The 13,217-nt window shown below is 37.8% G+C and overlaps 2 protein-coding genes across 3 annotated transcripts; one reads left to right on the forward strand and one right to left on the reverse strand.

The window, feature by feature from the left end:
- Positions 1 to 2,662: 2,662 nt before the first annotated feature.
- Positions 2,663 to 7,966, reverse strand: LOC101157198 (BTB/POZ domain-containing protein 1). Of its 2 annotated transcripts, none has more exons than XM_011488647.4 (8): positions 7,357 to 7,966; positions 6,849 to 7,005; positions 5,062 to 5,167; positions 4,772 to 4,969; positions 4,433 to 4,562; positions 4,247 to 4,334; positions 3,355 to 3,501; positions 2,663 to 3,253 (listed from the first exon to the last, which is right to left on the reverse strand). In XM_011488647.4, the coding sequence occupies exons 1-8, from the start codon at positions 7,767 to 7,769 to the stop codon at positions 3,095 to 3,097; spliced, it is 1,398 nt and encodes a 465-aa protein (XP_011486949.1). In that variant the 5' UTR covers positions 7,770 to 7,966; the 3' UTR covers positions 2,663 to 3,094. The 2 variants fall into 2 exon arrangements, with proteins under 2 accessions (XP_011486949.1, XP_004066969.1); XM_004066921.5 differs by having other exon boundaries at positions 4,433 to 4,625.
- A 458-nt stretch (positions 7,967 to 8,424) lies between these two features.
- LOC101173849 (transmembrane 6 superfamily member 1) lies at positions 8,425 to 12,703 on the forward strand. The gene is made up of 10 exons (XM_078944291.1): positions 8,425 to 8,723; positions 9,044 to 9,147; positions 9,306 to 9,407; positions 9,496 to 9,595; positions 9,675 to 9,757; positions 9,994 to 10,112; positions 10,419 to 10,523; positions 10,608 to 10,700; positions 10,786 to 10,905; positions 12,294 to 12,703. Exons 1-10 carry the CDS (start codon positions 8,632 to 8,634, stop codon positions 12,483 to 12,485), a joined length of 1,110 nt encoding a protein of 369 aa, XP_078800417.1. The 5' UTR covers positions 8,425 to 8,631; the 3' UTR covers positions 12,486 to 12,703.
- Positions 12,704 to 13,217: the final 514 nt, after the last annotated feature.

Here is a 13,217-nt window from a genome sequence, read left to right on the forward strand (position 1 = left end):
GCCAAGTTAAATGATGTTGGAAAATTTAACCATGAACTCTGTTCTGAGACTGAATCTATTGATTTGATTCTGTAAACTTGTAGAAATACTGAATGAAATTAATTTTAAAAATTACAGGATTTTTCCTAAACGTGCTGCACTGCAGAGTCTTACAGGTCTGAATGAATTTTAAACTTGTTGACAAAGCCTCATAAATATTTTTCCAATTAAAATTGGCTATATTTGGAAGAATTTGCAAAAAAATAATAATTAAAAGGCTCTTTTAGTTATGTTGACTGTTGAACCTTTATGGAAAACAGCAAGTGATATATAGCATTACTTGCCTGCAATTCAATGCAATGCACTTTTTGCTGACAGCTTTAAAAACGTTTATATTTCAACTAGGCCTGCACAATATACCGCAAATGTATCGTTATCGCAATATCCAGCTCTGCAATATGCATATCGCAAAAGACGGCGAATATCGCAATAAATCGCAAACCCAAAATGTGTTAAAACAATCTTCTAGCAGCTTGAAGCATTTAACAAATCAAATAAATCCCTTTATGCTTTGACCAATCAGATGGACGCCTTCCCATTGTTGACCAATCAGATGGAGGCCTATTATGTTAACCCTGGTCCTGAAGAGCCTCAACCCTGCCTGTTTTCCAGCTCTCCTTAACCAGCTTGCTGTTGATTGGCTGACTCAAGTGAGTTCACATCCTGATTGACTGAACACACCTGATTTTGGTTATCATTATCGAGCAGTCTAGGGAGAATTGGAAAACAGACAGGGTTGAGGCTCTTGAGGACCAGGGTTAGCCACCCTGACGTTTGTCCCCCATGTCGATGAGGGTCATTTGGAGTATAATTTTTAAACTGTTGCAATGAAATGGGAATGATGTTTTTGTTTATTTTTCTATTTGTTTATTTACCGCAAATTTATCGTTATCGCAATATTGATCACTAATATCGCATATCACAAGTTTTCCTCATATCGTGCAGCCCTAATTTCAACTGTATTGTGTTTTTTTTAAAACTTGCAAAACACGGCAAAATGAGGCTATTTGTCTTTCTATTCTTAAATATTAATAATGAAACCTTTAGTAATGCATATTTATATTTCAACCCTATCATAAACACTGTACCCTTTTTGGAACAAAAATAAGCCTGGAAAATTACTGTGCATTTAAATTGCAGGTTTGCAAGTACTCGCTCTATGGTGTGTGTGTGTTTTTTTTTTTTTTTTTACAGGACAATGTTTGTATTTATTGTCATATTGTAAGTGGCCACTGCACTACAAGATATTTGACAGACAGTTGTACGCACTCAGCATCCAACTGACTCATCTGATTAATAGTTCATCCTCAGATAATGAGCTCTGCCACATTGATGAGAAAGATTGTATCCTGTTTTCATAAATATGTATAAAGTCTTGTCCTGATTTTCAAAAAGCCCTCATCAAAATACATGATAGAAAAAAAGGTGTCAATTTTGTAAACCCAGCTTTCAATACAAACAAATTTTGATTTGTTAGATAACTGCTCTGGTAAAGATCTACAGGGGGAAACATGTATTATAGGTCTTAACTTAAACTCTTTATTTCAGAAGGAAAAATGCAAAAGAGAGAACTTGAGTATGGAACTGCTCTCAGCAGAGCTTTTGGTGCAGTCATTCTGTTTAAATTTAGGTCCTGCAGTTCCTCTCATGTCAGAAACAGCAGAAACATGAATTCTTTACCCTGCTGACTATGTTCAACTAACAGGCTCACAGTGATGTAGACAGCTCATTCTGCTGTCATACACCCTCCCACATACGGAGACACGCGCAATCATGCAAATCAGAGTATGTGTTTACAATTTAGCAACTTAAAGGACCAATCTGTGCATGTTTCTGCACATTGGTGGCTTGATGTCCACTAAAAACACAGTAAAATCATTTTCTGAATCAAAACTGGCAACTTGAAACATTTGGTGAAATGGTGACAATAAGTTCAGCAGCGTTTTTACAGTGGGTGGATAAAAATCTAGCGTCAACTTGATTCTCTTGTTTCTATTTAAAAAAAATAAAAAAAGCTAAGTGGGCAGTCAGCAAGAGAAGCTTTCAGGTCCTGGTGACTCACCTGACAGCCTTCATGGATCACTCTATCAAAGCCCACTCACAGCTGTCTGAAAAGGCCTGGTTTGCATTACCTGCCTTATATGATGAGCAGTTTGAGGGCATTCATTTTTAACATGCAGGTTTCAGTAAATCAGTCATACTTTCAAATTACAAAACAGAAAAACGTTTGGAGACGGGCCAGAATTTACTGGGGAACTAGTGTAGGTGAGGTCGTAATTGATGCATTAAGTTCCATATATTTTTCTGCAGAACCCTAATCTTTTGTAAATGTAAGTTTTATTTCTTTTCCTGTTCTCGATTGCCTCGAGTGTTACATGTAAACTTTGACTTTTATCGCAAAAAAATATAATCAGGAAACCCCTAAAATATCCAGCCGTTCTTTTTCTTTTTTTTGACATGCTTAATTTTTTCCCCTTGTAGTTCTTCTGATTATTTGCACATTTGCACCACTTAGTGACAGAAAAGAGGAATCACAACTTTTCCTTTTTGGCTTTCAGGTGTTTTTGACAAAAAAAAAAGCCCAAACCTTTGAGAAAGTTGAAGCAACAGTCTTTGACATACATTTGATTGACTGTTAACATTTTGTGCCAGTTTAATGTCACAACAGTCATGAATGTTTTACACAACGTAGACACGAAACAGCTGAAGAAAACTGTAAAATAAATGATCACAGTTCACAATAAAATTGTGTTTTAAAGTAAAGGTAGCAGCTCAAACAGACAAAATGACAGGTTGTACCTGTACGTGCAGGATAATTTGGGCAGTGTGGACTGCTGTGGGACACTGAAATAACAATGACAAGACACATTTTTCAGCTAACTTTCAAATAAAAGTAACTTTCATGCCCTTAAAGCTGTGATTTTTCCCACGAGCCCTCCTACATTCCAGATTATGTATCTACACCTGTGGTTTTTTTTTTTGCCATCAAATATACACACATTTAAATGTACAAGATTTTCAGGCACAAAGTCCATCTCAGCCAGACCACTTGGGTTCATGTGTAGTAAATGATCTCTGGTATCTGCCCGTCCTCCACTGACGTACCATTGTTGTTTCCAGGTGAGCTAAAAAAGAAAAATGTTGTCTTGGCCCCTGTAGCGGACTCCTGAGTAACTTTCTTCAACCCTTTCGTGCCATAATGTGAGTCTGGACCCTGAAGTGCAAAATTAGAAGCAGACTTTAAATTAGAAAAGGAACAAAAGACAGCATTAGTTTATAGTTGTCAGCTTCCACATGCGGCAGCTTTGGACCGACCTTCAAGGTCGCACATGCAGTGTAGTTGACACTGGGAAGGATTTCCACCGGCTCTTTAAACATCACCCGGAAGGTGTTTGCTGTGCCGTCACAGCTGAAGCCTGTGTCGTTTTGTCCCAGAGTAATGCGTTTGTCACTTTCTAGGATCTGAAACACAAGAAATACTCCATAAACAAACAGGGCATTTGTAACATCAAATTCAAAAGATTAAGCAGTTTTTATACTTTATCAGGTTTTTTGTTGTTTGATTAGATCAGAAAATATATATTCTTTTAAATTGCCAGTTAAACTTTAAATTGCTAAAAGTTTCTAAAATGAATCCAACTAATATATGTGTGGTTGTGTGAGTTTTGTGGCAAAATGCTAAAAACTGTAAGTACAAGGAGGAGAATTTCCTTCTGACTGTATGTTCTTGGCAAAACTCAATATAGCAAAAAAACAATGTTAAACTTAGATATTCATGATAGAAAAACAAACAAACGCTTCATATAGTTGACATAATGGACAACACTTAAACTAATGTCATATTTATAATTAAGTGTTTTCTTTTTAGATGATGTTCTCAAAAACCTGTATTTGTTTTTATATTTCCACACATACTTTTTATGTTCACAATATGCAGTTCTTTTCTGCATCTAAAACACGCTTCAATGAGTGAATTTGAATTGTTTTGTTGATGGGATTGATTGATTGATTGATTATACCATAAATCACAGAGGAACACAATGAAATGAGTTTGGGTTTGTGTTAAATCCTAACATTGAGTTTGTCTTTATGATGTTTCAACTATTCTGCTTAATAAAAAACACATTCGGCGCCGCTAAGTGTCTTCACTAGATCTTTCCATCAAAAACGTACAAATGCAATAAGATGCCTTAAGGCTATGCGTTACCTGTATGTTGACCTGATAGTCAGTGGGTCCATGTATAGAACCATATAAGCCAAAACCAACTATACAGATTCTTCTGTTTACATTGAATCTACAAAGAGATAACACAAGAAATAAATAGAATTAGAAAAACGTGATTTATTTCAGTTTTTTTATTTTATGACCCAAAAGTGGAGCTTCTGGTCTCACCTGATTCTGTCACTGGTGCCGCTGTACCCCCATCGACTCTCAACCTGCTGGAACCTATTAATGCTGCACTCTTCCCCCCTGAGGCAGCAGCGAGGCCTGTCAATGTAGTCGACCCGTGGTTTGGGGTTTACTGTAAAGTGTAAAAACAGATTTACCACCTCCCGATCGAACAATATTCCAGATTGGGCAGGCCCTGTTGCACAAAAAAGAATATCAAACTGGTTTCTGTGGATTGAGTTGTATGGACACATGAAGAACATGATGAATGGCTGATGAGGTCAGAAAAAATGCTGGAAAACAAACGAAAACCTGATGAACAGAGGACAGCTATGCACTTACCAGCAGCAAACTCTTCCACAGTCATGAGTGGGAAGCGGATGAGAGGGAGGGCTTTCCCCAGAACCCTCTGCTTGTTCTCTGATGTCAGGGGAAGCTGTTGCCTGTAACACTCTGCCTCTGCCCAGCGCACCACAGCTTCAAACAGACGGTTCTCCCTGATGCTCAGTGTGTCTCTCTCTAACACTGCACATAAGGTGTCTTCGCACACCAAAAGAATCAATTAATACATGTGAAAAAAGGATCTAAGAAGAGAAAACTTTTACTAATTAGAGGGGCAGAGACACGCTTACCCAGATCAATGTCTGTAAAGCCCTCAGCGTTAATTGCATCACCAGTGCTTTTGTCTATGGTGTCCAAGCAGAGACTGGCGAGTTGAGGCTCATCAAACAACCTTGCCTTTAAAAAAAAATAAATTTAAAAAAGCACACATTTTAAAAAGGCAAAAATGACAATAGAAAATCTAAATTAAAAACCATTTGAGGACATCCTTCTGCATCTAAAAAGACCAAATTTGTTGAACTGAAACTATCACCATCAACCCGCTGTTTTAACCAACTCCAATTAAAATCATGTTTTTGGTGATTTGAACATGTCCTTTTTCTGATGATAAAAGGATATAAGTTGCATTTCTGATTATTTCTTTATTCAAATCATTATGAATCAGGAGGAGATGAAGAAATGCTGTTGGAAAAAGCTTGCAGCGGTGACATAGGTACTACAAATGGCTCCGCTCCATTCTGATGCATCCACTTGCAGACAAATAGATCCATGTACGTCTTTGTTTTCCTCGTCTGAGCTGGAATCTGGCTCAAAACTGGACTTTTGCTGCACCAGTAATGTTATGCTGGAGTTGTAAGGGGCTGTCAGCTGGGAAGAGAGACCGTAAACACATGGATGACGGGAAATTGGGCCCCACAACTCAGAGGCGAATTTTCTAATGAACTCCTGCTGCTCTGCAGAAACCATGTTCTAAAAAAAAACTAAACAGGTTTTTTGATTCTGGCTAAAAATGCCATAAAGACCACTGGGAATATTAAAGATTGAATTAACCAAAAAGCCTCCTTCTTCTTATCTTGGGGATTTGCTTGGTCCAACATTTAAAAAGCAGTATGCCACCCAGCTGCAGCTTGAGATCATGGTTATCTGTTGCCTCCATTTGAGACCCTGACTGGTTTCCTCAGCCTCTGCTGTTAAAATTCACAGATCCTCCAGAATGGAATGGCATGTCTCATTTTCTATGACCACGTACTGCTTTATCAGGTAACTGCTCAAACAGAGTTGAAGAGACTTGTATTGTTCCAAATAGAAATATATGTTTTCTTGCCTGTCTTTCTAAATGTAGTCACTTTATTGCCAGACGTTGTAGTTTGCACCTCTCAGAACCAGAACCTGTGCTCAGTAGTCCAAGTCCAGTCACTCTGCTCCAATGCCCCTTTCCTGTATTTTCCATCATACTCTTTTCATATTCTTAGGTTGGATTTCTGAAATCCTATTTTAAAAACTCTGAAATATTCCTGCAGCTCTTTTGTGTTGATTTTCTACATTCATTTTGGGTAAAAAGCCTAAACTACAAAAATAATCAAATGTAGGAATGAGGCAAAAATATATTTTCGTCTCAGAAATATTTTACTTCACTATTTTTGGGCAAGTAGTGACACAGAAAATGCCAAAATGCTGCAGCAAAGACGAGTTTCTCATCAAGCATCAGTTCACTAAGATGAGTCTATGCGGCAGATAGAGAGCAGCAGGCAGCGTTAACCAAAAATAGATCAGCTGAGAGAAAAATCCTGTTTTGAGCACGGATAGATGGGAGATGGTCTGACTCGTGTTTTACAAGAAAAAATGGCTTCATCCAAGACTGGAACCATTGGAGTCAGAAAAACTAAATTCTTACTACTGTTTTTAAGATCTTGACATTATGTGTAACTTTCAAGAAACTACATTTAACAGCCAGCTACATTGAAGCACTTTTATAAACGTAAGGTTACATTTAAGGAAAGCGTAACGTTCCAGAGTTGAGAAGAAAAGCAGCTTTCAGGTCAGTGACTTCCAGCTGAGGCGGCTGGCACTTCCTTACCTGAGTCAGAAGCATGAATGCATTGTCAGCTCTTAGATGTTTGGTGAGGAACTCCACACAGCGACTCTCCAACGCAGGGACAGCGTACTTCTTTGCAGTATATAGAGTTGTCATCACAGTTTCTGGACCGATATGGACTTCATCAGAATACAGGAATCTGATCAAAGAAAGGAACAGTGAAGGTGATCCATGTATGCTGCACTGTAACCTAAACTTTTTAATTATCTTCCAGCATTAATGTCATGGTTGTAGTCTCAACTTTTTCATTCCTAGCTTTCACAGATTACAATTATGTGAGCTTCTGCAGCCCATTTTTTACTTTTGTTGTGATGCACGGCAACTACATGTGATTTATTGTTATTATTCTAATAATAAAAACATTTAAGTGTAGAAACAACAGCATAAATGTGAAAGTGGAGGATGCCAACCACGGATTCCAACATGTCACATGTTCTATCATGGCTGGAATCTAAATGAGCATCTTCACATCTTAAGGGGTCCCGTCTACCTGAGCAGGGCGAGGAAGGCTGCTGGCTCCACGTCGGGGAGTTCAATTTCAGCTGAAGTCGTGGCCATCCCGCCGTTGAACATAGCGTCAAAGACGGCACTGCCAGCGGCCAGGACGAACTTATGGGCCGGTATCCGCTGGGCCTGCCTGCCTTTGCCCACGATGAACCTGACGTCGCTGAGCAGCTCGTTGTTGAAGAGGAAGGCAAAGCGCTCCTTCAGGGAACTCTTCGTCGCCTGCCAGTTGTACATCGGTCCTCGGTGGAGGCCGGGGCCAGGCGGGGAGGAGGACGGGACCGGAGCAGAGGCTGGCATGTTGTTGCTGGACAGCGCGACTGCGGCTGCACACTGAATAGAGTTGGACGCAGCTTCATGATTTGACGCCATACCGCCTCCGCTCCCAGTCGCCATCATAAACAACGACTGTGTGAATATTCCGTTTCAAGGAAAACAACGCGTTACGGTGTTCAACGCGGTCTCCAAAAAGAAAGCGTTGTTCTTTATTTACGTGGTATCCATCCCGGCGAAGGCCTTAAACCCACCAGAGTAAATGCTTGTTAGCCCCGGAAATGACGTAACGCACTTCCTCTAAAAAGCCTGCCCTCTACACGCCCCGGTGATTTTATTCTTTTATTTTAGTTGTTTGTAGGCATCATTGGCTGTAAAAGTGACATTGTTTTTCTTAAAAGTTTTTTATCTTAAATTTTAAATTTAAGGATAACTTCTCCTATAAAGTCAACGGTAGCTATCCTATTTTAATCTCATATTTTACACCCAACTGTTTATAAAATGATAGTAATTCTCTTTACAATAATACATATGGGGTTAGTTTGAATAAGATGTTTGTGTATGTTAATTTCTAGACCACTTTGTGAAAAGTTTTTTTCCAATTTAATTTTTCATGGACCTTTAACAAAGGAACTGAATTTATTAATATTTTCCGGACAAATCTGAAAAAAATAAACTTTTTACTTTTAAAGGAATTTCAAGTTGGAATAGGAATTGAAACAGCTCGATATTCGGGCATGCGCTTTGACGCACAGATCAAGCGTAAATGCGTGAGTTAGAAGAGGACTGAAGCGGGGATGACAGCGCGCGTGCAGGTTGGAGCAGCAGAAGCGCTAGTTCGCAGTTATTTGCTTTCCTAGATAATCCATGACTTCTTAGAAACTGGAATGAGATGGTTCCTGCATCTGAAAAGCTTTAAAGCATCAGTTATTGTGTAATAATTATATATACATACAAAACAAAACAAAAAAAAAACCTCCAAGCAGCAATGAGCGCGTCTTTAGGGACCGGAGTATTTGTTTTGTCCTTAACATCCATTCCTATTTGCTATTTATTCAACTCTCTTCTTTCAAACAGCAGGTGAGTGACAACATGTTTTTATTGTTTTTTAACCCCTAATGTAACCTCTTGACTTTATCACCATACAAGTTTCCCAACCAGCAGAAATAGAAATATTGCATTATTATTATTATTATTATTATTATTATTATTATTATTATTATTATTATTATTATTATTATTATTATTATTATTATTATTATTATTATTATTATTATCATCATCATCATCATCATCATCATTATTATTATTATTATTATTATTATTATTATTATTATTATTATTATTATTATTATTATTATTATTATTATTATTATTATTTTGTTTTTCATTGCATTCAGTGCTGAAGCTTTCTTCTTTGCTGGGTGCACATCAGTCCCCTCCCTGTTGATTTCAGCCCGTTTCATGCTAAAGAAGAAGGCACCAGAGGACCCTCTATTCTACTGTATATATGATTTCTCACATACAATCACTTTTTTATTTGAATGTAAAATGTTTACATTTGCATATTTATAATAAACTTACATTTGAGCAGATAGCTGTAAAGTGTTCGCAGCAGTTTTTCACCCACTGAAATGAAGTGATAACCTTGCGTCTGTGCAGTGTATGCAGTGTACGCCTTCCTCAGCGTGGTGAATCTGATCATTGCATTGGAGCAAGACAACATCATTGATGGATTTGTAACTTTTTACCTCAAAGAGGCAAGTGTTTGCGCTGGCAGCCTGTTACCCCTCTCCACATACACACACCCTCACATATTTCTCTGATGGATTCACTCCCCTGTTTCAGGCAGACCCACATATTAACACAGCACACGGTCACGTGGTCTCCTATTGGGATGGCTCAGCTCATTATCTCATGTATCTGCTCATGATTGCTGCTATAACTTGGGGGTATGAGATGCACCAGCTTGTATGTTTGAACCATAATGTGCTCATCTGGATAACTGCAGTGTATATGTGATCTTCACAGGGATAGTTACAGAGTAATTGGACTGTACTGGGTTGGCTCTTTTCTCATGCAGACCATAGTCTACATTCTTGGAAATGCTGTGGGTAAGTGCACTAAAAATAATGGGATGCTTATACACAGCTTGAATAGGTTGTCCAACTTGTCTCTCAGCATTTACTTTATCTTAGAAAACGATGACATTGCATACTTAAAAAGAAAAATTAAAGTGAACCCTAGAGCTGAGAGAGAGAAATAATGTTTCATATAAAGAAAAACGTTGACACATTCATACACACCTTTCATCCCCAGTTAATTGAAGTTATTTCTGTGTTTCTTCTAGGTAAATATGGGACCCAAGTTGGGTTTTTCTTCATTCCCCAAATTCTTTATATCTTTGTGTCAGTGTGGGCTTGCTTCCGCGTCTTCAGTCAACCCTCCGCACGAGATACTCAGTCGACAGTATGTAAACTCCTATGTACTGAGCAACTTACATGTAAAGGAACAGATATTTGGGGCTTTTTTTCAATCAAGGAAATAATAAATGAATAGCCCTCATCAACACTTTGTTATATTAATCAAACCCATAACTTCAATATGCAAGTGAATACAGCTACAATTAATAAAAGTTATATATGAAATACACCAAGACCGTTTAGTTTTTCCCTGCAGATGTTTATTTCTTTTTATAACTGCCTCACAGTTGCTGAAAGACTGTTTAATGAAAGAAGATATGTTGTAAATATTGTTGCTTTTGCCATTTTTCAGGATATTCTAAATACTGTGAGGAAAAACTTGCTACACAGACCCCTGGATTTGGTGTTTATCATCTGCCTTCTTCTTGCGTTTATGTTCTGTGTCTTCAGAGGCCTGGTAAGGAGCTTAAGACGATCAACATTCATTCAGACATTTGCAGATCTATTTCGTTTAAAATAAAATAAAAACTCTGTGTTCAAGATTGCTCTTGACTGGTCTTGCAAATGGTGTCACGACTACACACAACAGTATGAACCTTACCTTAAAGATCCCTCTGCCTATCCCAAAGTTCAGGTAACTAATTGATATTTTTCATACAAAAAAAGAAAAGTATCTCAACTCTGTCATTTGAAGCTTTTAACCCACTTTTTTTTGTCAGATGCTGGTGAGCATGCTGTATTCTGGACCATACTATATAATAGCTTTATATGGGCTGTTAGTCCCTGGATGTGAGTGGATGCCAGACCTGTCTCTTGTACACTCAGGAGCACTGGCACAGGTACGTGTTTCTGTGTTTGACTACTTTAAACAAATGAAGTAGATAACAGAATTGGTCATTGTTTATCTACAGAATGTCCCATTAGATGATGCTTAAGAACAGCCATTCTTCTTTTCACAAGCTTCCTATTCTCTAGAAACGGAAAGGGGCTCTCTTTCATCTGCCTTGCCACTTCATGGTTGTGCATGTGTTGATGTAAAGTGTCCCAGAAGACTCCAGACATCTAGTTATGACTAAAAATGGAAGACCTGAACACTGGCAGGAGAGGGAACAGTGAAAGAGCCAATCCTAGCTTCAACTACACAAAGCAGCTATTGTGTTTGGCTGCAGGCTGGCATGTCACTCATCAGTAGGACTAATGACAGAAGCTAACTTGGGACTATGAGGAATGGTGGCATTCATTTGAATGTCAGCTGTTCGGCCTAACTATAGAGAGAACAGCTGAGGCTCTGGCAGCAGTAACGGACAGGAAATAAGGCAGTTTTTTTGTGAAACAGATTTGAAAAACATGCATGAACTCCTAATATTTCCACCTTCAATGCACCCTTTAAAACAAGTAACTTAAAATGATAAACTAATGCCTTCCATAAAATGATGTTCCTAAAAATAGTGAATTTTAGTATAATCAAACTTCCCAAGAGTTATCATTTTTTAAGAGTGTCAATCAATCAATTAATCAATCAATCAATCAGTCAGTCAGTCAGTTTGTTTGTAGAACACTTATAAAAGCAGAAGTAATCAAATTGCTGAACATAAAGTCAAATATCACTAAAATTACTAAAAAATAAAATATAATGAAAGAGACAATAACAATGAAACAATAAAAGCAATTAAGCAAAAAAATGCAATAAAAAAAAAAGGTTAATAATATTTTTAGTAGGGAAGTCGCGAACGGCCAACCTTGCTTTTTTTGCCTGTTTTTCTTTTGTGATAGCGACATCTTCATCTCATTTTATCACGGGAAAATTAACCAGACAGTAGATATCACAAGAAAACAAGTTTTTTCTCGTGACAATGAGATAGTAGATGTCGGTATCACAAGATATCAAATTTGTTTTGTCATGATAACAACGAATATACTTTTTTATTTTTCTATAATACGCAGCAAAACAAAGCACGTTGTGAAGAATGGATCAATTTGTAATTGATTATTTTAATCACAGTCTAACTCAGGCAGAGATTGTGCTTACTTTGAGGGGTTTGCGTTAAATTGATGCAAAAACCCTTGCATCCCTTTTCTTACAATATTTTTTAAATATTTTTTGTTAAGAAGAAATCGCCACACATCATAATGACATTTTGTTTAAAGACATTTCTTAACAGTGATTTCAGTTCAAGACAATATTGTGTTCGTTGATTATTGTCTGATTTTCTTTGTTCTTTTTCAGGCCCAGTTTTCTTACATTGGTGCATCTCTTCACACTCGGACTCCGTTCTCATACAGAGTGCCTGTTAGCAGCCAGCTTGTTTTCCTGCTGGTCAATTTATTGTACACTCTGGTGCCTCAAGCTCTTTGCTACCGGTGTTGCACCCAGCCAGAGTTCTTCCTCAGGCCGACAGCAGAAAAGAAAGAAGATTAAATAGAAAAACAGGGGGGCTAATAATATCAAAGATGCCTTACAAAAGTTTGGCTCAACTGTGTAAGAGGGGCTGGAAAAAATAAAAATAAAATTGTTTTTATGCTTCCCATATTGGGTCTTTAGGAAGTAAATAAGCTAAAACACATTTGTTTAGGCTTTTTTTTGTTTGAATTGTAATTTTTTGCTTTGTCTTTCTGATACATAAAGATAAAATCGTATCTGTGTCAATCTGCTTATTAATATCCAATGAAAGATGGTAAGAATACATGAGTAAAGTAAGTAAATATTTATTTCTATAGCAACTTTCACAAAAAAGAATCACAAATTGCTTCACAACCCCCCCCCCCCCCCCAATTAACTACAACATCTGACACGTATCACAGACTTAACATAGTAAAAGACAATAAAAACAAATTAAAACAATAAAAGACAAAATTAGATCAGCTAAAAGCTAACTAAAAACTAAGAGGCTGCCAGTACGCGCCTCTGGCCATCACCAGGAAATGTACATGCATTCACACACCAGTGGGGCCACGCTGGAGGCAGAGAGGAGGTGTCTTGCCCAAAGACACAGCGACACTTGGCTGGGGTGAGCGGGGATCAAACTGCCAACCCTTCAAACTTTGGCTCACCTGCTTAACCACCTGAGCCACTGCATCCCCAAAGTTAATATAAAAATAAAGTTTTCTTGTAAATAAGACACGTTAATAATAGTCTACTCTTTATTCAACC

Source organism: Oryzias latipes, chromosome 3, assembly GCF_053564925.1.
Source record: "Oryzias latipes strain Hd-rR chromosome 3, Olatipes_Hd-rR_3.1".
Classification (NCBI taxonomy): domain Eukaryota; kingdom Metazoa; phylum Chordata; class Actinopteri; order Beloniformes; family Adrianichthyidae; genus Oryzias; species Oryzias latipes.